The sequence below is a fragment of the Apis mellifera genome, linkage group LG13 (assembly GCF_003254395.2).
Source record: "Apis mellifera strain DH4 linkage group LG13, Amel_HAv3.1, whole genome shotgun sequence".
Taxonomy (NCBI): domain Eukaryota; kingdom Metazoa; phylum Arthropoda; class Insecta; order Hymenoptera; family Apidae; genus Apis; species Apis mellifera.
The window spans coordinates 4,429,800-4,453,500 of record NC_037650.1 but is presented as its reverse complement, the minus strand read 5'-3'; the positions used below and the strand labels follow the sequence as shown (position 1 = coordinate 4,453,500).

Genomic DNA, 23,701 nt, shown 5'->3' with positions numbered 1-23,701 from the left:
CGAGTCCTCTAACAGATTTTGGATAAAACACTTTCTTCTTTTACTTTCTATATTTTTCTTCTATCACTGATTTCTTATTCTTATATTATTTTTATATTTTTATTTTAATATCAAATGATTTTAAAATAATTTTCAGGGATTTAATTATTAAGAACAAAAAAAATTTATCCAAATCCTTATCAATAACAAATAATATATCAGGTACGTTTATATCTAGATTGCATCTTGTTGCATCGATAGTTGTAAATGGATATCAAAATTATCGATATATTTTTATTAATATAAATTTTATAAAATACAATTTAATGTTATTCTCTCTAAGAGTGTATAGATACATAAAGTTTTTTTTATATTTTATTATTATTTATTATTTCTAGTTGAATTAATTCAATTATATATACGAATGAAATGCATTGCTATGCAACGCACATGGCGTGTCACATGATGCACAATACATTCAAGTTCATTGAATAAAGAAATACATTATACCATTCATTATTCTTTTATTTTTTTATTTTTTCATTATCGAATGTAGCAATTTTTTATTGTATTCTATAAATATATATATTTATATATATCCTTTTTTTTTTGTTTGCACTGATACATACTTACTTATCGTTTATTTATAATATAAAGAATTGGAATATAGTTATAGTTGCAATATAAAATATTAAGAAAACATCGAAAATTTATTGAAAATGGTGAATGTAAATAGGTAACGTTTTACATAATATAAAAGCTTATGAAATTTGTTCATTTAAAATTTATTTCTAGAAGAAATACGTCGTTACGATAATATATATGTATATATATATATTATTTAGAAGCCAAAAATATTCTCCGTAACGGGAATAGTTCCGATCGATTCCAAATACGTATCGATTTTTCGACCATATAATTCACGTAAAGAATGACAAGACAGCGCACACTAAACAGAGCCGATCGTTGTCTCGAATATACTTTTTTATTATACATACATTAATGAAAATATATACATGGTAGACTGTAGCTTGTCGAAGCAGCGAAATGTCAATTTATAATCAGCTACAGTATTCGTATATGAATCTGTATATATGTAATTTTTATTTTTTTTTTTCCCCGATTTATACTTGCGACTCACTTTACTTGAAAGCAAAGATCGTCGTGACATTAATAGGACATTATGCTTAGATCATTAAATGAGTCAATCAGTGAAAGAAGCCAAATTGTTTAACTCCACTTTCTGATAATTTCTTTATTTTTCATATCAGAATACACGATTAACACTTTATTTTCTAAAAATCAAGTAATTATCATCGGTGGAGTTAATTATCTTGGATTCTATGTGACTCTAATATATGTTAAGTCCTTTAAAATTTCGATTTTTCAATTGTGAATCGAATAGATCTCGATCGTGATCGAGAGTTTTTCTTTTCAATTTTTGACAAAATATTGTTCCGAATCGAAAATGATATTCACAAGTGGAATAAATTTAAAAAAAAAAAAAACATAATTTGAATATACAATTTATAATATTTGATAATTTCGCTGGCTTCGATTAACATCTGAACTCTTTATCTCTCTCGTTCACACCTCTCTTTCTCTCATTCTTTCTCTCGAATCTCACGTTTTCTCTCTATCGTTCTTTTTCTGTCTCTTTCCTATTCTACAGCACAGCCAAACACTTGCTCGATCACTCGGCTTTAAAAGCTTCGTTTTATCTCCTGCTCAACTTCCTCTTCCTGTTCATTTCTTTTTTTTTTTTTTTTTTTTTTTTTCACTTTACTCCTTTCAATTGTCGTTATGACACGATCTCTTTTTTACGGCGACATACATTGTGTGTTATTATACCAATAGACTACGACACCGCGATCGATTTCCATTTCTCTTTTACAATCCTAGTTTGCTTCTCTTTTTCAAATCTTCAATTCGTCATCACGATAATTCTTCGTTTCAACAGCAAATGAATTCTTCCATTCTTGAAAATTGGTCACGATTTCCTAACGCCCGATCAACGGGATTTCCGACAGGCTCTTGCGTCTATATTTCGACGTAACGGGACTCGATTCTATTATTCGACATACAATTTGTTTTACTAATAATTACGCCGATATACGAAGCTATGGATCATAATAATCGATCATCAAATTAAATTGCGATCATGAATCCATGTCACGAATTTTGATCATCGATCATCAACGAATTTATGAAAAATAACATTTTTACAAGCGATTATCAAAATTAGGAAACTATACATTTTGATAGTTTTATTCTTGTCAATTCTCATTCCTATTTTTTTTTTTTCTCTTTTTTTTATTGCCACGAACGACTTTGAACGAGTTCCAAAGAATATCGAGAATCGTGTAACAGCGATGGACATGTGTCTATTTTTTTTTTTTTCCTTTCGATTGAACCGAATTAATTGAACAATTTCGATTCGCAATTAAATGCTGTCTAGTGGATTAAAAGCTATGAATAACTTAACAGTCTCATCATAACTTAAAATAAAATATCATAAAAATGCATCGAAATTCATATATGATATAAAAGAACGTCAAAATATTCCGGAAAAAAATTCTGCTATTAAATTTTTGACCGTATCCAAAAAGTTTCTCATTTTTTTAGTTCAATTTGGAATCGCTTCGATATCGATTAAAATCGGAAATTCTTCTTTTTTCTTGATTTACAATTGGCAGAATATCGAATGTCCATCGCTAAATATCACTAATTATGCGTGGATGCACGACTGTCGGTCGCTCGACAAGTTTCGTTTCAGCCAAAGAGAAAGAGAGAGAGAAGAAAAGAGAAGAGAGAGAAGAGAAAAAGAGAGAAAAAGAGAGAGAGAGAGACTCTCAAAAATTCTTAGCAGCTGTCATATACAGAGAGTCTTTGTTTCGTTTTATTATTATTTCTTTTAAATCTTCTATATTCTCCGCCACACAGTAATTAACTGTGAAATTTTGGCTCTATGCAATTCATGTATAATTCACAAATTTTGTGGCGGGTCAGGCACTGAGATTGACTTTATAATTTGAACCGAACTTGATCAAACGAGGCGTTAACCGACAGTCATACATTACGTTTATATATTTTATTTTATCACGGTTATTTTGGTTAATCGAAAGATTTTCAAGGAATAGCATATCGTGAAACAATAAAAAGATTTCTTTTTAATGATACTCGCGAAACATCAGAAATCGTTTCACGAATGATGGATGCAATGGCGTATATAATTTGTACGTCTTTTTTTTTCACATTAAGATCTGTTCTGAAACATCTGCCGATCCCTTTTTGCATCGTTTAATCCCTAAAAAAAAAAAAAAAAAAAAAAAAAAAGAAATAAGAAAAAAAAAAAAGAAAAAAATAAATGACTCAACTTTCTGACACGACACATTACAACGATCACGTTACTTCCTTCTAAGGATGACATGCAGCGTATAAAACATATCATATCTATGTATTTATTTTTTACTGCTTTTTTTCTTTTTTTTTGTTAATATATATATATATTTTTTATATATTTGTATTTGTATTTATATATATATATATGTATATATATATATCTAGTTCCTTCATTCCGGTATTCTGTTTACACGCTATATATTAAATATATACGCGATGTACGGTTCTTATATCCTAGCAAGGATTAACAATCTATGTTTTACACGACGCAACGACACGCGAATTACGTACATTACATGGCTGGTTCCTTGAAATTCATCAAAATAACGAGAAGGAGAGAAACGGAGTACGTGCGGACTCTATTGCACTTCGGGATGGACCGTCATAATTATTCTTTTTTTTTTTTTTTTTTCATAAACGTTTTTTATTTCTATCATCGAACATTATTCCAGATGACACAATAAAATTTCTTCATCGTTGGTTATTCCCAGCTATTGCAAAAAAAATACGGGTGGATGGTGTTCTCGCATCAACGCAATGTTTTTAGATATTGTTTAAAACATCCATTACCAAACTCGAATAAGAATATAAGAACTTTGTCTTGAAAATGTCTAACTCTTTGTTTCTTCTTATATATGCGAGTGATAGGAATTGATTTTTAATACATATATACGCTTTGTCATCCTGGGATCCAGACTTCCAAACGATTGAACATCGTGTCAAATTTTAATTCTTTTTTTTTTTTTTTTTTTTTTTTACAAATGGAAACAGACAGATTACGATACATTTTATGTATCACGATTTTCTTTTTTTTTTTCCTTATTTTACGAAATTAACTTCTTTCTTTCTTTTCTTTTTTTTTTTTTTGTATATATTATATATATCCGCAGTCTCTAAAAATCAAGGAACAAACAAATTTCTTCGTATTGGCTCATCTACAATGTAAGCCACAGACTTATATACCACTTCACGGTTTTCGTATTGCCACCATATCATAAACCTAGACTTAAAAAGTAAGAATTGGCCAGTAAATCGATCACTGGGACCAAATAAATCGATTATTTAACGTATTCAACGTTTTAAATTGTTTTATCAGTCTGTGCTCTCCTAATCCATGACGAATTACAATATGAGAGAAAGAGAAAAAAAATAATTAAAACAAAAACAAGAAGAAAGAAAAAAAGATGTATGATATGGATGTCTGGGTCGTTGGAAGATAGAATATAATATAGTTTGAGACTCGATAAATGTGATCCGCGAACACAGTCAATTGTCCATCTATCCACCAATATTCGCGAGTCCTCGTAAAATGCATCATCAAACATCAATTAAATGGGAGCTTCAAATACAACGAACTATCATTTTTGTCTCTTTTTCTCTCCTTTCTTTTTCTTCTTTTTCTTCTTTTCACTCTCTTCGTTATTTTATCTTTTCTTTTTTGACTTTTCTCCTAGAAAAAAGAGAAGTCAACAACCGCGTTGGATTTTTCGTTATATCATTATTTTTCATTTCCGTTCTCGTTACGTTATTCTCGCAATGTATACGCGCGTCTCGCATAAAAAAGAAAAATAATTTTACAGGTATCGCGGTTTGATCAATCGCGCATCTGAGATCGTGATATTCGATTTAATAGACGAGAAGAGGAAAAACTGTTTTTTAATCTTCCCGTGTATCGTTCATTTTTCACGAACAATTAGTATCGAACAATTAGTATTGAAATGAAGATCGGGTTATATAATTGTTCTACGATTTTGCGATGAGATTCAAAAAAATCCGCAATCATCTCTACGACTCTCTTATCTACCTTCTTCCCTTTTCTTTCTGTCTCTCTCCTTTTTTTCAATTCTTTTTTTTTTTTTTTACTTATACTATTTTTTCTTTTTCTTTTCTTTTCTTTTTTTTTTTTTCCAACCACATTTTCTCTCCATCGAGAATTCTTTTTTTTCTTTTTTTTCTTCTATCAATAACATTATAATAGGCAGTGTTCGTTTGAGAAACTGCTACAGAAACACACACACGCACGCATGCACGCAAGCACGCACAGCACACATACACACACGTGCGCGCGCACACACGCGAGCGCGCGCACATATACACACACACACGATAGAAATTGAATGCCTAGAATAATAGCACGACCTTTATACGTAGCTTGAAACACGTTCAACGCGACGACGGTTTCCTTTCTTTCTTTTTTTTCTTTTAATTATTAATCCTTTCTGAATTCGAGAAAAGTATTGATCACTGGACGCATGTTGTTTGCGATTTACCATCCGGAACGGATTGCGCGTTTTTTTTTTTTTTTTTTTTCTTTTCTTTTCTTTTCTTTTCTTTGACGATTAACGTTTACATTTAGCAGAAGAGAGAATGCGTCGTACTAAAAAAATATATGTATATATGTATATATATAATACATACATATACGTATGTATATGTGCCTATCGGTTTGTTTCACGTGGAACATCCAACCGCGAAAAATTTCAGGCTCGCGATCGATACGTACGATCGTGTTTTAGCCCGCATACGAGCGGACCGTGTCGCTTGTAAGATGAAAAAGAAAGAAAGAAAGAAAAAAGTAATAATAATAAAAAATAAAAAAAGAACGAAATGCCCGCAATTTATCGCGCGCATCGTCATCTTTTTCCTCATCCATTTTCATTAATCTTAATATTTGTCGTCCCGTATCTTTTCCTCGTTTTTTTTTCTTTTTCTTCTTTTTTTTTTAAGAAATCGATGTGATCGGAAATGAAACGATCGGAACTCGTTAAAATTTCTTTCCTTTTCGTTGAACGATCACTTACATCCGTGACGAAACGACCACGATAATTAGCAAAGCACGTACTATAAAAGAAATGAATAGAGTTCTAAAAACGATATCACTGTAGACCGCGACACCGGTGATAGAAACAGTTAGTGAGCGGTAGTAGCAGCGACACATTAGTAACAATTACAGCAACAGCTGGTAGTTTTGTGTGTGTGTGTGTGTTTATATATATATAAATATATATATATACACATATACATATACATATATATAGATATATATATATATATATATATATATAGATGATGACGTACTGTTCTTTTGTACTCGTTGCGTGTGTTGCGAGTCGAATTGGTATATCTATCGAAGGTTTCGCGATTCCATTCACGACGAGGCTTATTCTCACTGTTGATGACAGGCGACCAGAGTCTCGGTCTGGTAGCCGGAAGAGAGAAGGTCCCACGATCGCCGTGAATCGGCGACTATCGAAATTAAAAGTCCACCGGTAGTGTGGTACATCGGACGATTTGCATCAGAGTCATTTTTATGCGAATCACAGAATGACGCAGCATCGGCAGTATCGCTGCCGAGATGCCCCCGCGCTTGGAGGTGGTGTCACTGGTGCGAAGTACGCATGAACTTTAATGTTCGGCAAATGTGTCTGAAATAAAAGAAACAAACGGATAATTGGTTAATCAGAGTTGAACGAACGAAATTGATCTATCTAGATCTTTTACGATGATTGTTTGACACGTAGCACTTGACTCGGTATAACATTTTTCATTTTATCGGAATAGATAGATAGATAGATAGATAGATAATGAAAGAAGGAATGATGTTATGATACGATACTCTGAGTCTACGTATGCCAGCTCTGGTGATTAGTTGACAATCGTATAGTTCGATGCGCTCGAGATTATGGCAGGCCTGTAGAAGGTGATCAAGGCTAGCATCCGTGATAAGGGGACAATTGTCCAATTCCAACACCGCTAGATGCTCGGCTGCGCACGGCGAAAGGGCCAATTGTCGAATGCCCTCATCGGTGATCAGTTCACAGTGAGACAAACTCTGCGTTTCGGAAAGTTATCAATTCGAAGGATGAATTTCTTCGTTGTTCGAGAGAAGATGTGCGTCTAACATTAGATAATCAGATTAAATTTTCTTACCAATTTTTCCAATCTTGGACATCCCATAGATAAATGAATGAGGGTGGCATCCGTTATTAAAAGGCACTCTTCCAGGTCCATCTTTTCTAATAATCTGCAATTCTAAAAGACGAAACAAATGTATCGTTGATATTAAACATTGCATTTACACTTTTTTAGATTACAACAGATTTTTCAATTTTACAAATTCGATCAACTCACTTTTGCAAGAGCTTGAAAGCCTGCATCGGTGAAATGAGTGCAAGCCACACATTCGAGCACGCTAAGGAGCGGACAATGTTGCGCTAACGTGACCAGAGACGCATCCGTTAGATTTGGACAATTCGATAGGCAAACGTAATGCAATCTTGGACATTGTTCGCTGAGTTCTCTGACCGCATCGTCTGTTATGTTCTGCAACGAATCTGTTTTCATAAACCGCGCTCTCAGATAGAAGATAGTTACGTAACTAATATTTCAGGTTCAGCATCGGAAGAGAGAAAAGAATTTAGACCGATGTTCCAACCGATTGAAAAAAATTATATAAATCCATCATCGCGCGAGAAATGCAATTACATTTTACTTTACGACGCTAAACCCATAATTTTTGCACTCGTATACTTGCCCGTGACGCGGGTGAACTTACGATCAATCAGATCGACAAAATATTCTGACGGTCGGAGTGACAAGGTTTGCTGGGCAAATCATACGAACAGTGAAATCATGTTAATTGATATTTGCAAGTACCCTGCATTCGTGTAAATTGATCGCCTCCAAATTGGTGCAATAACGAGCCAAACATGTGACACCTCTGTCCGTTAACTGACGGCATCCTTTGCATAGAAAGCTACGTAGTTGTCTGCAACCTCTCACCAGTGCTTCCACCCCGTTATCGGTAAGTAACTCACACCAGGACAGATTAATGTGAGTGAGAAGCGAACAGCCTTTCGAGAGGTTCTTCATGGAGATGTCCGATATCTCGGGACACGAGTCCAAGTTCAGTCGTTGGAGTTTCGGACAATAAGAGCTTAGGGCCGCGCAGGTAGCGTCCGAGATCTTTTTACATTGGCTCAGATTCAGTTCCTCGATGTTAGTACACGACTCAGCCAATGTAAGCATTGAATTGTTCCCAATGCTCTGACATCCCCTGAGAGAGAGCTGCCTTAAAAACCCACCGCATCGTCTCGATATATTTACTATAACTGATTCCTGTGTTTCGAACATTTTTTCACAATTAGAGCTTCCGACAAACGAACGAGTACGCGAGAATGATTTTTTTTTCTTTTTTCTTTTTTTTTTTTTTTTTTTTTTTTTGCGCGAATGACGCGTTGCTTACCATAATAGAAATATTATTCTCTTCGAATCTCTCCAATGTATTCGGATTCTTAGAGATAATTGGCGAATAAAATCGAATATGATAGAGTTGGACGAAAAATGGTAAGCAAAACGTCAAAGATTCGATTTACCTCCACGTCTCGTTGGAAATCGAAGAGATCGATTCTTTGCCAATTGGATCCGTCGAGCGCCAACACGTTCCAAGCTTTGCTTACTTGCGCGCACCGGCATAGTGATACCACGTCGAGATACGAGAAGATTCTGTCAATAGTATGACAATTATGTGTTACTCGTTTTACCGTTCTTTTCGAAAAAAAAGACACACGTCAAGACCACCATCAGAAGAGAAAAACTAATAGTAACAAAAAATAAATAAATAAATAAATAAATAAATGAATAAAAAAGAGAGAAGAAATTGAAGCGACAAAAGAAGAGGGTAAAGCAAAATAGATCGATTAAAATATTTTGCGGAAAAAATCGGAAACAGAGTAAGTATATACATATTACGATACCTAAGCAGTAATTCTTTTGGCAGTTTCTTATTAATCTGCGCCTCGTCGTCGTGAAACACCCACGTTAGCTGTAACCAAAAAAAAAAAAAGAAACAAACCCGGATGAATTCGTTCCAAAAAAGAGACAAAGATTGTATATGTCGGAGATCTGATAAAAAGATCAGACAAGCTGTCCAGTTTGCCGTTACGTGAACACGATTATGGTGTTCGAAGGACAAGAGCGCTTAGCCGATGATAACGCGAAGCGAGAACAAAGTGACATGCGTGACATTACAAGTTGACCAACCTGCATATAAGACTGCTTCATGGTCGTGACAGGGTTGTTGTGAGAGAGCGATTGCGACGTATAATAACCGGCCTGATGATGATAATGGTGATGATGTTGGTGATGATGATGATGATGATACGATGGATGCTGTTGCCTCCACCATTGACCGCTTGCACCGGAATCTTCGACCGCTTGTACCCCTTGCCCGACCTGGCCCCCTCCTCCCACGCCCACGCGACTTACTTTTTTCTAGAAAAACGATCATCATCATCGGTCACGAATGTGCGAAAACTTTTTACCATAGACCATAATAGAAATCTACGATTATAATTGTGAATCTGTTACGTTTAAGAGTCTTTTTGTAAAAAAAAAAAAAAAAAAAAAGAAATATATGTATATCTTCTTTTTTTTCTTCTTCAAAACTTTTTTCCTCTTTCTGTGTTAAAATTTTTTCACAATTCCATTCTCTTAAATAATATCTTTCGTCGAAGTATAAATCGGAGTAGTGCAATGAACCGTTGGTTGATCGATTTTCCAGGCATGGTTAATAAATAGTTAATTGCACAGAAACGCGAGTTAAAAATATTGTCTTTATTCCGATTTCTATGATAGTACATCTCGAAAGATGGAACATTCGTGAAATCAACGCGATCAGCCGCCTATCGATTTCTCTATAAATACTGTCTTGCAGTTCTTATTAATGCGAATAAAAAAAAAAAAAAGAATAACCTCGATTGGCTAAATGGGAATCCTTTTCGATTCAAGAACGGATATACTCTTGACTTGATAACTTCGTTTAACGTTCCAGAAAGCAATATCGAGGGATGAAGCGAAGGAAAATCGATCCCAATGATCGAAGACAGTGCAACAGTTATCCGATGCAATTTCATCGATTTCTCTCGTCAATGTTCTCTCTCGATAAATTACGAAAACGTTCATCGAATTTTTAATGGATTTGCTCAATGAGGTCGCGTTTTTTGCGTTCGCATCGATGATGCCATCAAAAAATTCAAAAACAGAATTCTGCATTTTATAAAACCATCGAAAAGATCAAAAATCGAAAGAAGCGGAAAAACGCGCGACTTTTCAAAGTTTTCGAACGATACAAAAAAAAAAAAAAAATAATTAAATTTGAAAAAGAAAATTTTTTCGTCGCGTCTCGATGGGAGATATATAGAAATGAGGCATACCTGAAATTTTAGTCTACTTTATATTCGTGCCAGTTTATATAAATATCGTGCAACGACGAGAATACTTTGAAGTTCGATCACCTACCATATCATTTCTACACGTGACCTTCGATGACCTTGCAAAGCAGGTCACCGAACTCGTCTGAGCACCCCGATTAAACAAAGATGTTAAGATTTATTTAACGAACTTACTTTCAATGGTTTTTCTTCGCACACAACTCATTTTCGATCAGCGTTCCAATCACGTGAAAACATATCTAAAAATTTCAAAATGATCGTATCGACCGCCGTCGTAGAAATTCGATCGATCATTTATCAATCGATAATTTATATATAAAATCATTCGCCAATACAATTGTCCAATGAAATTCTCTTCCGAAATAATTTTTTCGTTGAGAAATATGTATTGCGTAATCTGATATGAACATCGTATCGATTATCGCGGTGTTTACATGTACGATCGCATTATTCTTCCTACTTCTCTACGGATAAATATCTCTTTTTAATGAAACGGAACAGTGTTTCTTGTGAATGATGTTTATTCCCGTTTTCGAGAGAAAGTCGAGCACGAAATGCATTAGGGGTCGATGAATTTATAACGATTTCTCATGCACTACGGCGAGATCGATGCAATTAACACGATCATTGCGTCAAATAGCGCGCATAATAGCGTGCGATTTAATAACGACGCATGTTTATTATCTAAATGCAAAATACTCAACCAAATCTTAAGAGTATTAGATATAATGATGTTAAAATTTTTCATATTTACAGGAATTATAATTCATAACGTATATGTTTCAAATTGTTAAAATTGAATGTGATAGATATTAAAAAAAAAAAAAAAAAATATTAATTTCTATGAATTTATCACGAGAAAAATATTATAGATGAATTGTTAAATAGAAAAATACGATCAGGATTACGAAAAAAACGCATATCATCTCTGATTCGCAACGCGCGCCGTTTCTGTTTACATACGAGTCACGTTTGCCAGCTAGATATAATACTGGACCATCAGTTTCCCTCCAAATCAACGAGATTGAAAACAGCGCTTTTGCAACAATCGAGCAATTATATATGTGATGACTATTTTCTGCGAGATGAAAGATGAGCGATGACATAGAAGATGATAAATACGATGCGAATTCAATTCGTCAATCCGCGGAACTTCGAACGCGAAACAAGGATCAGTGAGCGTAGAAGCACCCACATAAATGAGACGTTGTACAGATGGGCAGAAGGGTAGGAGAGGAAGAAATAGAAGGGTGGAAGGGATGTGTAAAAGTGGGGAGACGGAAAATGACAAAGAAACAAGAGAAGAGAGACAAGATAAAGAGTATGAATTCGAAAAGAGTCGATTTTTCATGACAACTGTTCAACTGTTCGACTGTTTGACCGATGAGAAGGACAATGCTCATTGACATTCTAATAACGCGTAACGATCGTCGAATGAGTAAGAGGGATACAATGTAGAGAGAGAAAAAGAGATAGAAACATAGAAATGAAATAAGACAAAGAAAAGAGAAACAGGGTATGAGAGAGACAGGTACAAATAGATAAGTTAAAGTGAGAAAGCGGAAGAAGGGGAAAACAGAAAGAGAGAGAGGAGGGGGTGAGGAGAGGGGAGGGGAGGGGAGGGAGAGGAGGGGATAGACCTCGTTGACAACAACGATATTCCTCAAGTTTGTATACAATGCAACTATCGAAGATAGATCAAAATAATTATATTAATTATCAGAATAGCGGCAATTTGGATAAAAATGACGACGATAGCAATGAAATAAACAAAAAAGATAATAAACAAAATGTGAGAAATATTATTCGAATATACTGTTGTATGCAATGCATAATCAGGATGATCTGCGATAAAAGTAACGGCGATGCTGACAATGAGCTTAACGAAGTTGAAGACGAAGAAACTGAAAGGGAACGCATCAAGGTACAAAAAGAAAGAAGAACAAAGGATGGAGTTGCCTGGTTGTTGGTTGGTCGATCAGAGAAACAGAGACGGTAAATGGGAGAGAGAAAAGGAGACAGAAATAGAGACACAGAAAGAGAAAGAGTAAGAACATGATAGAGAGGCAAATAGAAGGAAGGAGAGCGAGAAGGGAGATATACGCGAAATGGTAGCGATCTAAAAGTAAGAACTCCTTTAACTCTTCACGAACGACGCATCATCGAAACGTACTGTTCACTATTGGCTTTCGCAGTTTGTCGTCATGGCAGAAGATCGAGAACCGAGCGAGAAAATGTTGCCAAGCATTGCGGAGGCCAGGGGAGCGGATCAGCTGTTCGCCTCGGCAATGACAACATTGGACACACGCACGACCCCCCCGTAGTGACTTTGACGCGCGTTTCATAGCAAACTCGTTTACTGTCAAACGATGCATTGACTTACCTCGAGCCTGGTGCGCCCGGAGTGTATCATCCTTTTGCGTCGCGTTATTTTGCAAAGCTTACGGGAATACCCGCACGGTTTTACGAAAAAAAATGTCGCGACCGAGCAAATAACTACGCTTCGCGAGAGAAATGGCCGAGTCTACTGAATATGAGCCGAGCCGCCGTCACTGGTGGGGGGAAAGGACGACCAATGCATCTTCCGCTGGATCGAAATTTATCTATCCCGATTGGCTGCTCTGACCTGACTTGGCGACAACGCCGCCAATCGCATGCCTTCCAACCATTGTTTACACGCTTCTTATTGGATCGTTATTTTTGAGAGAGCGCGACGAAGACATGTACCACTGATGCAGCGATGCCAGAGACACTAGCGTTGCATTCGTGAAACATTATCCGTACAACTACATGATCGACCGTTGTTACGTTTCAAATATCGAATATGTTTTTATCGATCATTGATATCTTCACAATTGGGTTCACAATGGAGATTACATTGCAATGATAATCATCTATTGCGCAACAGTAGAGTAACTTTATCATAGTCGGACATATGCTTTCGAACGAAAAAAATAGAATTGGAATTTGTTCTAATTTGATTCTCTTTTTTTCTATATATAAAAACAAAAAAAAAAAATTTTTGGACAAATATATTTACCTTCTATTTAAGTTACTTAAGTATAATTTATTTCTTCGATCGAATATTATTAAAAAAACAATTTCGCAAATTAAGAAAAAAAATAGAAAATATATTTAAATAAATGGAAAATGATTACAATGAATAATATCTTTTTCTTTTTTATTAAGGAAAATATTTTGCGATTAAATTGCGTCATGATTTTTTTTCCAATATATAACTTTATTTATTAGAAATGTATTTTACATCTATTATTAGCCACTCTTCTTATAATCTTTTAAATCTTTGAGGAAATTTATATTTCTTTTTCTTCATATCATAGAAATTATAATAATATTTCTCGATATTTTTCAATTTTTCATTATCAGTTACAATTCTCTCGAATTGCAAAAAATTATTTAAAAATAATCTAAAAATGTAATCCTGAATACGAGGGCATGATTATGATGAGCGTATATCGATTGCTTAAGTCAAACAGATTAAAATATCGAAGGGAGAAAGTTAGTATCTTGATGATGATAACATTTCATTGAGTATAAAAGTCAGTTTTTATCTTTAATTTGTCAGTCTTTTTTAAATAAGCAACGTTAGAGAGGCTTATTTGTTTTTTAATCATAAGAATTATCTTTTTTACAATGACACGTGAGTAATTTGATCCGTGATTATTTTTTCAAAAGATTAGAAAAGTAAATAATAGCGATAATTGAGAAAAAATCATAATAAGTCTAACGAATAGTTTATAAATAAAATCAAGATAAAATCGAAATAATCAATTTTTCTAAAAATTTCAGAATTATTGATGGCAATCGCAATTGCCATTTTTGTCGCAGTGACAAGTCTTTCTTCTGCAAAAACGTACGAAATTTCAACGGAATGTCCAAATTCTTTGAACGAAACCACATTGCTTGCCCACGAACACGATTGTACCAAATATTACAAATGCTTTAACGGACAAAAACAATCTATGGATTGTCCACCGTATATCCCAGGCCATAGGAAGCATTTTGACGCTGAATCTAAATCTTGCGTTCCACCATGGAAATCAAAATGCGTATCCCAAACGTTCGATTGTTTCACCGATGGTTACGTAGAACCCCATCCTTACAACTGCAATTTATACTACGTATGCACGAACGGTGAAAAAGTTGAAAACTCGTGCAAAGGAGGAGAGCTGTTCGATTCCAAAACTATGAAATGTGTGGCTAAGGAGAAGGCGACGTGTAACCTATATGTATGCCCCAATGGTAAATTTGATCCCGTATTCTTGCCCCACGAATGCAAATGTCAATCTCTGTATTACGAATGCGTCGACGGAGAATTCGTCGAAAGATATTGCCAGAAGGGTGAAGATTTCGATGTCGAAAGTAGGAGATGCGTTTTATCTCATAAAGTGGGATGCAACGCGACGACTGTCAATGATTGTCCTGTAATCGGTATCGCATATATCGCTGACAAGACCGATTGCAGTTCGTATTACGTGTGCAAGAATGGGGTGAAAAGCAAGAAAATTTGCGACTTTGGATTGTCTTACAACGAGGAAAGTTCCATGTGCACTTGGCCGCCAAGCAGCATGTGCTCTTCGAAATCGTTAAAACCAAAGAAGGCTGCTACACCTAAAGCGATCGAGCAAGTGGAGACTAATCGAAAATGTCCGCCGAAGGGATCGGAGGAGAAAGCTGCGAAATTTCCGCACGAATGCTCTTGTACCGTGTATTACGAGTGCAAGGATGGGCAATTGTTCCGTGAAACGTGTCCGAACGGTCTGATTTACGATCACACTCGAGAAGTTTGCGATTATCCGCATCGTGCCAAATGTAAAAACCAAAAATTCAATTATGATTTTACACTCAGAAATTCTGAGTGTCCACCAACTGGTAATGCACGCATACCTCACGAAACAGATTGTTCCTTATATTACGAATGCAATAATGGTCGCAAACGTCTGCAATCGTGTCTACAAGGGCATTATTTCAACGATTTAATCGAATCGTGTGACTTACCCTGGAATGTAAATTGTAAGAATTCGCCAAATTCTAATAGTAGTATACCGCAGGAACCTTCTGAATGCAAGGAATGTGGTTGCAACAATTGTATCACCCGATTTCCCGATCTTCACAATTGTTCCCTGTATTATCAATGTGAAAATGATAAAAAAGTTTTAAAGGAATGCCCCGAAGGCCTTCATTACGACAGTGTGAATCAGATTTGCAATTTTCCGAAAAATGTGAATTGCGAGAAATGCAAAGAGGGTGAGAAACGTCCTCACGAATGTCAATGCAATGAATATTACGAATGCGTAAACGGGTACGAAGTGCTTCGGGTATGTCCGCAGGGACAATACTTTGATCGGAACAGAAAAATATGTAAAGAAGGGAAATGTCCTGACAAAGTTGATCAAGTTGGTTGTATTGGTACTTGCTCGTCGTTTTATTCCACGGAATATTTACTTCATAAAGATTGTGACAAGTATTGCGTATGCGAAAATGGACATCCCTATATCGTTAAATGCCCTAAGAAGAAGGTCTACGATCCAAAGAATCAAAGATGCGAGTGGCCAGAAAACGTGGCGAATTTGACGTGCGATCCTTTTCCATGCGATTCCAGTTCCGAGGGAGATAATCTTCCTCATAAATGTCACTGTGATAAATATTTCGTGTGCAGAAATGGATTGAAATACCGTGAAAATTGCGAGGAAGGAAAATACTTTGATTATGAAAAAGAAATTTGTGTTGATATTAATCAGGCCCATTGTTATCACGGTAAAAAATTAAAATCAGAACCGTAATGCAACGGAATCTGTACCAGTTTATAATTCCATATATCCAAAGCTTCATAATTGCATGCAATGTTGTAAATGTGAAAATGGAACGGGAAGAATCTCGTGTCCCAAAAATCTCTATGACGAGGACAGAGGATTGACCTGAGAACATACAAAATTTATTTAAATTTATCGCAAATTATTCGAATGAATGAATGATAAGGACAAAAATTTACCTCGTGAAAGTAATTATATTGTAATATTACGCATGTCATAATGGAAGGAAATATTTTAAAAAAATGTGACAAAGGATTATATTTTGACTATGTACTTCAAACGCGAAATAGAAATCGATTTTTGTTATTATTATATATTATTGTTTATTATTGAATTATTATAAACGATATAAGAGTGAAGGGATACATTGGTATTTGTTCAATTCTACCTTCTCTTGCATCTCTTGCATCATTAAAATTATATATAATGTTGCGTTCTTTATATCAGAACATATTACAATGAATAAGAATATAAATATAGATTTTCAATTGTAATTAGAAATAATAAAAAAAAGAATCACGTCAAAGGTATTTTTTATTTTTTATTTACAATAGATTTTTATAGAATGCATTATTTGCAGAATGAACTAGATTAGAATATATATTCAGTAAATTATTTCTTAAATTTAATTATATTTTATTTAATTAATATGTAATAAACATTAATAACAAAATTAATATTTAAAATATAGAGAATTATTTGAAATTATGTTATGTCATTTATTGATGTTATTTACTTAATATTTATACATATATGTAAATACGTGTATTAATGTGGAAAATTTAAATTCTATTATAAGTAATTCATTAATTTGTTGGATTTATAATTAATTTTGAAAATAATTACAATAAAATTTAAATTATTATGAAATTCTAAAGGAATTTTATATTTGTTGAATGCTTGAAATTATTAGAAATATTTTCAATCAGACAAGTTGAAATTAAATATTAAACAATTCTTCATTGATTATCGTTGAAATAAATATTAATCTATTAAATTTGCATACAAAATATGTGAATTATTATATTTTGTCTATCATTATTACGCAAAAAAACTATATTTTTCAAAATTTTTTATTCATTTTTTTATTCATTATGAATTATAGCTATATTTTACAATTTCGTATCATTCATATTAATGTATGTAAACTGTAAACTTATGAATTGTATGAATAAAAAGATATACAATAAAAATATGAAATAAAAGATCGATAAAAAAACCGATATCAAAATTTTTAAATAAAATATAATGTTTAAATTTGATTGGAAAAAAATCTAAAAATCTAATTTTTATCGATTACTAGTTAACTCTTTATCGTCGTAACACGATAATTTTTTCTTTGAAGTATATTTTGAAATCAATGAAAAATTTATTGTTTTATCAATATGAATTTGGATTAAATCATATAGGGGACGTGTTATCTGTACAATACTATTCTTATGTTTCTTAATCTGTACAATGTTCTTATTACTATCTTGGTTCAATTTCATCAAAATCAAATTGTGGGATTTATAAAATCTCATAAATGAAAAAAATAGATAGAGTTATTTGAAACAAATAAATACTTTTAGATCTTCTCTGTCCGACTTTAGATACATCTTTTATTTTCTTTTTATTTTTTAATCGATATATTTTTTTCTAATGAATACATAAATTTTATCGAAACAGAATATTACATTTTTCTTGATATATGTATATATATATATTTTTAATAAAAAAAAATTTATTTATTAATTGATACATTATTGTCAAATTAAATAAATTATTAATTACGATAGAAATAATATTAAATCATGGAGTATATATACTGAAATATAATGATAATTTTTTTTTAAATTTTAAATTTAAACATTAAAAATGATTTTACAAGTTGTTATCTTAAGACACAATTTATCTAAAAAATTACTATTTATAAATCTAAAAGCTTATGCTTTTATAGATCAATTCGACTAAATCAATTTTTAAAAAAAATATCGGGAAAAATTGTTTTAATAACAAGAATTTCGTATTCTAATGTAACAGTACTGTAACAATAAATAAACAATTCATTCCCATAAAAATACTTGTCAAAATGATATTAAATCTATTCTCTGTTCTTTCTAATAAAGTAACATAGTACGTATAATAAATATATATATATATAAAACTATTTAGAATAAAAACAATTAGAATTTTAATTGATGAATTATACATTTCATTTCGATGTAAATATTCGTTTAAGAAAATAAAAATTTTAAATTAAGATCATTATCAAATTTTAATATAAAGAAAATGAAAGAATAGTGATGAACAAACAAAATTTCGGCAATCGAATCAAATGGAATGTGTGTATATATTAGATCTGATAAGATAAATAATACCTTAATGATAAGACACTATAAAAATCGATTTTTGCTAATAAAATTTGTTAGTTTTCAAACGATAACGTATGTAACTTCGTAAATTTAACAGTTACGTGTTAAAATGACCGGTAAGTGATTCGAATTTTTTTGAACAATTTCTCGCAACAATTTATAAATAAAATAACGATAAATATAGAATAAATTAAAATTTAAGAGCAGAGGATCTTGTCTCAAATAAAATTGTAACGAAAGAGTCCAATTATTTTATTTTCGAACTTTTTGAATCGCGATATTTGAATATTTCAATAAAGTTGCAATGGAAAAATATAATAAGTTCGTTTCTTCTTCGTAAATTTCAGGCTTATACATATTATTCTTTGCCATGCTTATGGCAACAGTAAATACACTAAATCTCAAATTACCCAGTGGTTGTTCCCCAAATTCGAAGTGTCCATTAAATGACGATGGATATGCAGTCCATCTTCCTGATAATAACAACTGCCACAGATTTTTTAAATGTACAAGAGGAATGGCATGTTCAAAGGAATGTCCACACTATGGCAATGGAAATCAATTAGTGTTCAATCCGAAAGTACAAGTTTGCGATTGGCCATTTAACGTCCCAAATCTACCAAATTGCGTTTATCCAGGGCAATCAATTTCAACAGAAATATCATCAACGACGACATCGACAACGACGACAACGTCAACGACGACAACGTCAACGACGACACCGTCAACGACGACAACGTCAACGACGACAACGTCAACGCCGACACCGACAACGACGACAACGTCAACGACGACAACGTCAACGCCGACACCGACAACGACGACAACGTCAACGACGACACCGTCAACGCCGACACCGACAACGACGACAACGTCAACGACGACACCGTCAACGCCGACACCGACAACGACGACAACGTCAACGACTTTAGTTACACCACCTTGTACAGGCACGAAGAATATAGAGGATAAAACAGATTGCAGGTACTATTTTGAATATGATTGCAAAACTGGGAAAAAGTGGAGAAAGAAATGCCAAGAAGGACTCGTTTTCAATCCGATAATCGAAAATTGCGACAGACCAGCAAATTATCCTTGTTCAACGACAATTCCACCTCGAAAATAAACGATGTAATAATGGGGAAGAAAATTTTTCTGAATTTTGGCAATGCTGTTGAAATATATTGAAACGATTTCTAGAGAGAGAAAAATAATAAACTGCAACAAAAATTGACCGTGTTACGTATTTTACGAAAATGATTGTGTTTTTACATTAATTAAAGAATATTATTGTGATAGCAAGATTTAAAAAAAATAAAACATTCAAAATTGTATCAAGTGAAATATTATTTATTTAAATTTAAAATCTCTTGTTGTTTGTATAAATTTTAACGAAAAGCTTAACTGATTAACTGTCGTTTTATCCTTGTTTCAATTCGAAGAGGCACTCTTTATTTTCAATTGAAAATTCAAGTAAATTTCTTTTACAAAGGAAAGTATTAAAGTTGATAAGCAATTAAAATGGAACACGTGACGAAGAATCAAACAACAACGAGATGCATACGTTATAGACAAGGCAAGATATGCAAATTATTTTATTGCACATCATCATAGTATCTTTCAATCGAGTCTAACACGTGACAAGGTCGAGTATCGATTCGTGATGTTTCCTTTTTAGCGCCATAGGTTTCGTGCTCACCCAAAAGTTCACTATCTTTCTGCTTCCTTTTCTCCAACTTTAATTGCTGCGATCGTTGAGAATTCTCCACCACTGTTTTCATCGTATCCCAAGGATAATTAACATCTGGCACAGAGTATAGAACATTTCCTCTTTTTCCATATCTATTCAAATATCAGGAATATCATAACATTATAATTATTCAATCATATCGCATACAAATATATTTATATTCGAATTATCTTCTGGAAAATTTATATTTTTAAATTTTTATATCTAAATCTGTTTAAAGTTTCATTTTCTGCAATTTTTTTTATCAAATCTATAAATATATATATATATTTGCTAAAAATCAATTATCAATCGAAAAATCCATAGTATATATTACGAAATATTAGATAACGTAAATATTACCTTGCCTTTCCACTAAGTAAATAATAATCACTGACATGATCGATGTATCTTCTTAATTCTTCCGGACTTGTAAATATTTCTGGCCGTGTTGGTCTGGCCATCGGTTCCGGTTCACCGTGAACAATCATAATTCCAAAAATAAAGAGGATAAGATACAAGTAGATGGTATTGGAATACGATTGCATCGTCGTTTTACAAGTCATCGGATATTTGTTGGGAAGAAAATAAATTTCGAAATTTTCCTGAAAAAGTGCGATTTCGTTATACAAATTTCGTATGTTCGATTTACATAATAAAAAACGTGCAAATTATAAATCAATATAAATTTATACGTTATCCATTATCCACCTGTTTAAATTTTTCTGTTTCTTAAATTAATTACACTTGGTTTAATAAATATAACTTTTATTTTCATTTTTTTTTTTTCAATGTTCCATTCCGAATATTTCATTATCATAATATAAATATCTGAACAATTTTGAAAAGAGTTGTACGAATTGATTAATTTCAAAATATTTAAATTGTTTCACACGTGTTTCAATATATCCATAGAAATATGGTAATCATATTCGTTATAACTATATATACATTACGCTCAAATATATTTCTCATATCACGCATAATTTGATATATATTTATGTAATCGCGTTATTGAAGTTTTAAAAATATACCTACTTGGCATATTCGTGTAAAAAATCACGTGGTAATGCAATATAAATTGCGATTAAATTAGATTTTGAAAACGATTTTGAGTATGACTCTGAGTTATATGATGCAAGATATTAAGTGCGAATAGAAATTGAACTTAAACTCGAGTTACCTGTTGCTCGTTTGATATCACTCCATCGATAATCGAATGCTTTCCGCGGGGAGCAATTAATGATTTAAAATTGAATATGGAAATGTACTTGATCGTGTAGATCGTTATTCGAAAATTCATTCGCAATAAATTGGCAATGATTTTTACGAATCGAAATTTACTAAAATTTCATAAAAAAAAAATATATGTATTCGATAAAAAAATTCATTGATTTCATTCAGAAATGAATCAGACGATTTTTAACTCATTAAAAATATATATATGCGTTCTTGATAAATGAGATTAATTTGTTTAATTTAATAATACGGAATAGTATTCATAAAAATTCGAATAGCCTATCTTCTCGTTTTATAGAGAACTTTTATAGAGAAAGACTAAAAGAATATATATCGTTTGGTGCAAACTACTACATAAAAGATATCCTCGTAAGCTTGATAATCCAGCAACAAAGCTGCTTGCAGGGGAGGACGAATATCCTGACAGGATTTCGTACGCTGCATATTACGCCTTTTTACAAATATATTAACTTTTTATACTGCTTTTATATTGTCGGTATTATAAATGTGAAGATCGATTTAATCGAAGAAAATGTTAACTCGAAAATTCAGAAGGACATTAACTACGCACGATAATTCAATTCTATCTATCGACATTTGCATCGTGATTAAAAAATAAAATTCATATTCATGGAAAGAGAAATGCCGCGAATCGACCAGTTAATATGTACTTGATTGTATTGAATATGTAAAACTGATTGCGATGTCATGCGACGAAAAAAATGAAAAACAATGTGATTTATCAGATTGATTGATAAAGTATATAATTTTTGAACGTATTTTTTTGTTTTCGATGATAATTTCGAATTAATTCTTGAAATTCAGAAACTCACTGTTATATTTTTTACTTTTAATCGTATTTTTAAAATACGTTATTTGAAAAAAAAAAACACTTTACGCGATAAAATGTTGGGTTATCGATACGTTTCAATTATCAAAATTGTCACAATCGAAGATTAAAAATTGTATTTTCTTCGTGGATACGGACGAAATAAATGAATGATGTAAAAAAATGAATCGATTTGAAACGTATATCAGCTTTTAATTTCTCGAAATAATCCGAATTAATACAACTACGCGTTGAAAATAACTTTAAATATGTTTTTTCTCAAATTATCACCACTTTGATGAGAATAATTATTATAGTTAACCAAGATAAAACGAGACGCATAATCCTGAATTCTTTCGAGTTCTTTTTTTTTTTTTGTATAACAAAACAAATTATATTCGCAATGTATACTCACCGGTCGAGATAGCAATCTGTCGTGACGAGAAAAGATTCCTGTGTGTATCCTTTCGAAATATTGAAGAGTTGAAATCGAATCGGCCGCTCGTGGCACAGGACAAGAGTATATATACCTGGGGACATACCCTCTGGCGCATCCCCTCGGCAACAAATCGTGTATCGCGCAGCCAATCCACGAGGTTCAACCCCACCAGTCTTCTTTCTCCACTATCCTTGCGTCGATCCTTTCCCTTCGATCTTTTTTTTTCTTTCTATCTTTCCTTTTTTTTCTTTCTTTTTTTACATACACTTTACATATCACAATTAGCAATTAGCAATTCGATTTGACTCGATCTAATAGAATCAACGAGGAAGATCGATCTCATATTCGATTTTCTACAAATTTGATATCATTGATATTTGGATCAATGAAAATCGATCCGAATTATTTTTGGCGGAAATGTGAGCGCAAAGAAATATTTTGAACGTATAAAATTTGATGAAAGAATGGGATGGGTTTTTTTAAAGGCGATGACTACATCGAACCTTTTTGTTATTTCACGATAAACATTCCTTCCTAGCAGTTCCCTTCTTTCCGAGTAATAAAAGCACGCTCTGCAAAAATGTAATCAGATTGTAGACGTAGTCATGCCACATGGATTTTATGAAACGTTTCAACCAAGCCAAGATACAGTGTAGGAAGTAAA

The 23,701-nt window shown here is 32.9% G+C and overlaps 4 protein-coding genes across 6 annotated transcripts; 2 read left to right on the top strand and 2 right to left on the bottom strand.

Annotated features, from left to right (window-relative positions):
* Window positions 1-1,732: 1,732 nt before the first annotated feature.
* On the bottom strand, window positions 1,733-13,170 carry LOC409829 (F-box/LRR-repeat protein 20). Of its 2 annotated transcripts, XM_393319.7 has the most exons (9): window positions 12,997-13,170; window positions 9,424-9,654; window positions 9,138-9,205; window positions 8,757-8,886; window positions 8,038-8,499; window positions 7,513-7,704; window positions 7,312-7,413; window positions 6,998-7,213; window positions 1,733-6,806 (listed from the first exon to the last, which is right to left on the bottom strand). In XM_393319.7, the coding sequence occupies exons 1-9, from the start codon at window positions 13,024-13,026 to the stop codon at window positions 6,699-6,701; spliced, it is 1,539 nt and encodes a 512-aa protein (XP_393319.2). In that variant the 5' UTR covers window positions 13,027-13,170; the 3' UTR covers window positions 1,733-6,698. The 2 variants fall into 2 exon arrangements, with proteins under 2 accessions (XP_393319.2, XP_006559398.1); XM_006559335.3 differs by lacking the exon at window positions 9,424-9,654 and having other exon boundaries at window positions 12,997-13,163.
* Window positions 13,171-14,202: 1,032 nt separating this feature from the next.
* On the top strand, window positions 14,203-16,977 carry LOC100576248 (balbiani ring protein 3). The gene is made up of 2 exons (XM_026444638.1): window positions 14,203-14,274; window positions 14,424-16,977. Exons 1-2 carry the CDS (start codon window positions 14,268-14,270, stop codon window positions 16,415-16,417), a joined length of 2,001 nt encoding a protein of 666 aa, XP_026300423.1. The 5' UTR covers window positions 14,203-14,267; the 3' UTR covers window positions 16,418-16,977.
* Window positions 16,978-18,798: 1,821 nt separating this feature from the next.
* On the top strand, window positions 18,799-20,135 carry LOC113218574 (mucin-2-like). Its single transcript, XM_026444639.1, has 2 exons — window positions 18,799-18,917; window positions 19,149-20,135. The coding sequence occupies exons 1-2, from the start codon at window positions 18,911-18,913 to the stop codon at window positions 19,925-19,927; spliced, it is 786 nt and encodes a 261-aa protein (XP_026300424.1). The 5' UTR covers window positions 18,799-18,910; the 3' UTR covers window positions 19,928-20,135.
* NPF (neuropeptide F) lies at window positions 20,136-23,242 on the bottom strand. 2 transcript variants are annotated; one of them, XM_006559303.3, is made up of 3 exons: window positions 23,014-23,242; window positions 20,894-21,135; window positions 20,136-20,643 (listed from the first exon to the last, which is right to left on the bottom strand). In XM_006559303.3, the coding sequence occupies exons 2-3, from the start codon at window positions 21,094-21,096 to the stop codon at window positions 20,397-20,399; spliced, it is 450 nt and encodes a 149-aa protein (XP_006559366.1). In that variant the 5' UTR covers window positions 21,097-21,135; window positions 23,014-23,242; the 3' UTR covers window positions 20,136-20,396.
* Between the last annotated feature and the right edge of the window lie 459 nt (window positions 23,243-23,701).

Excerpts from the sequence above, each read along its gene's own strand:
- NPF (XM_006559303.3), bottom strand. The coding sequence starts at position 21,096 with ATGACTTGTAAAACGACGATGCAATCGTATTCCAATACCATCTACTTG. Across the intron at positions 20,644-20,893 it reads TTACTTAGTGGAAAGGCAAG|ATATGGAAAAAGAGGAAATG; the intron begins GTAATATTTACG and ends ATATTTGAATAG.
- LOC409829 (XM_393319.7), bottom strand. The coding sequence starts at position 13,026 with ATGATACACTCCGGGCGCACCAGGCTCGAG. Across the intron at positions 7,705-8,037 it reads TCAATTTACACGAATGCAGG|AACATAACAGACGATGCGGT; the intron begins GTACTTGCAAAT and ends GATTCGTTGCAG. Across the intron at positions 6,807-6,997 it reads CTGGCATACGTAGACTCAGA|ACACATTTGCCGAACATTAA; the intron begins GTATCGTATCAT and ends CTTTTATTTCAG.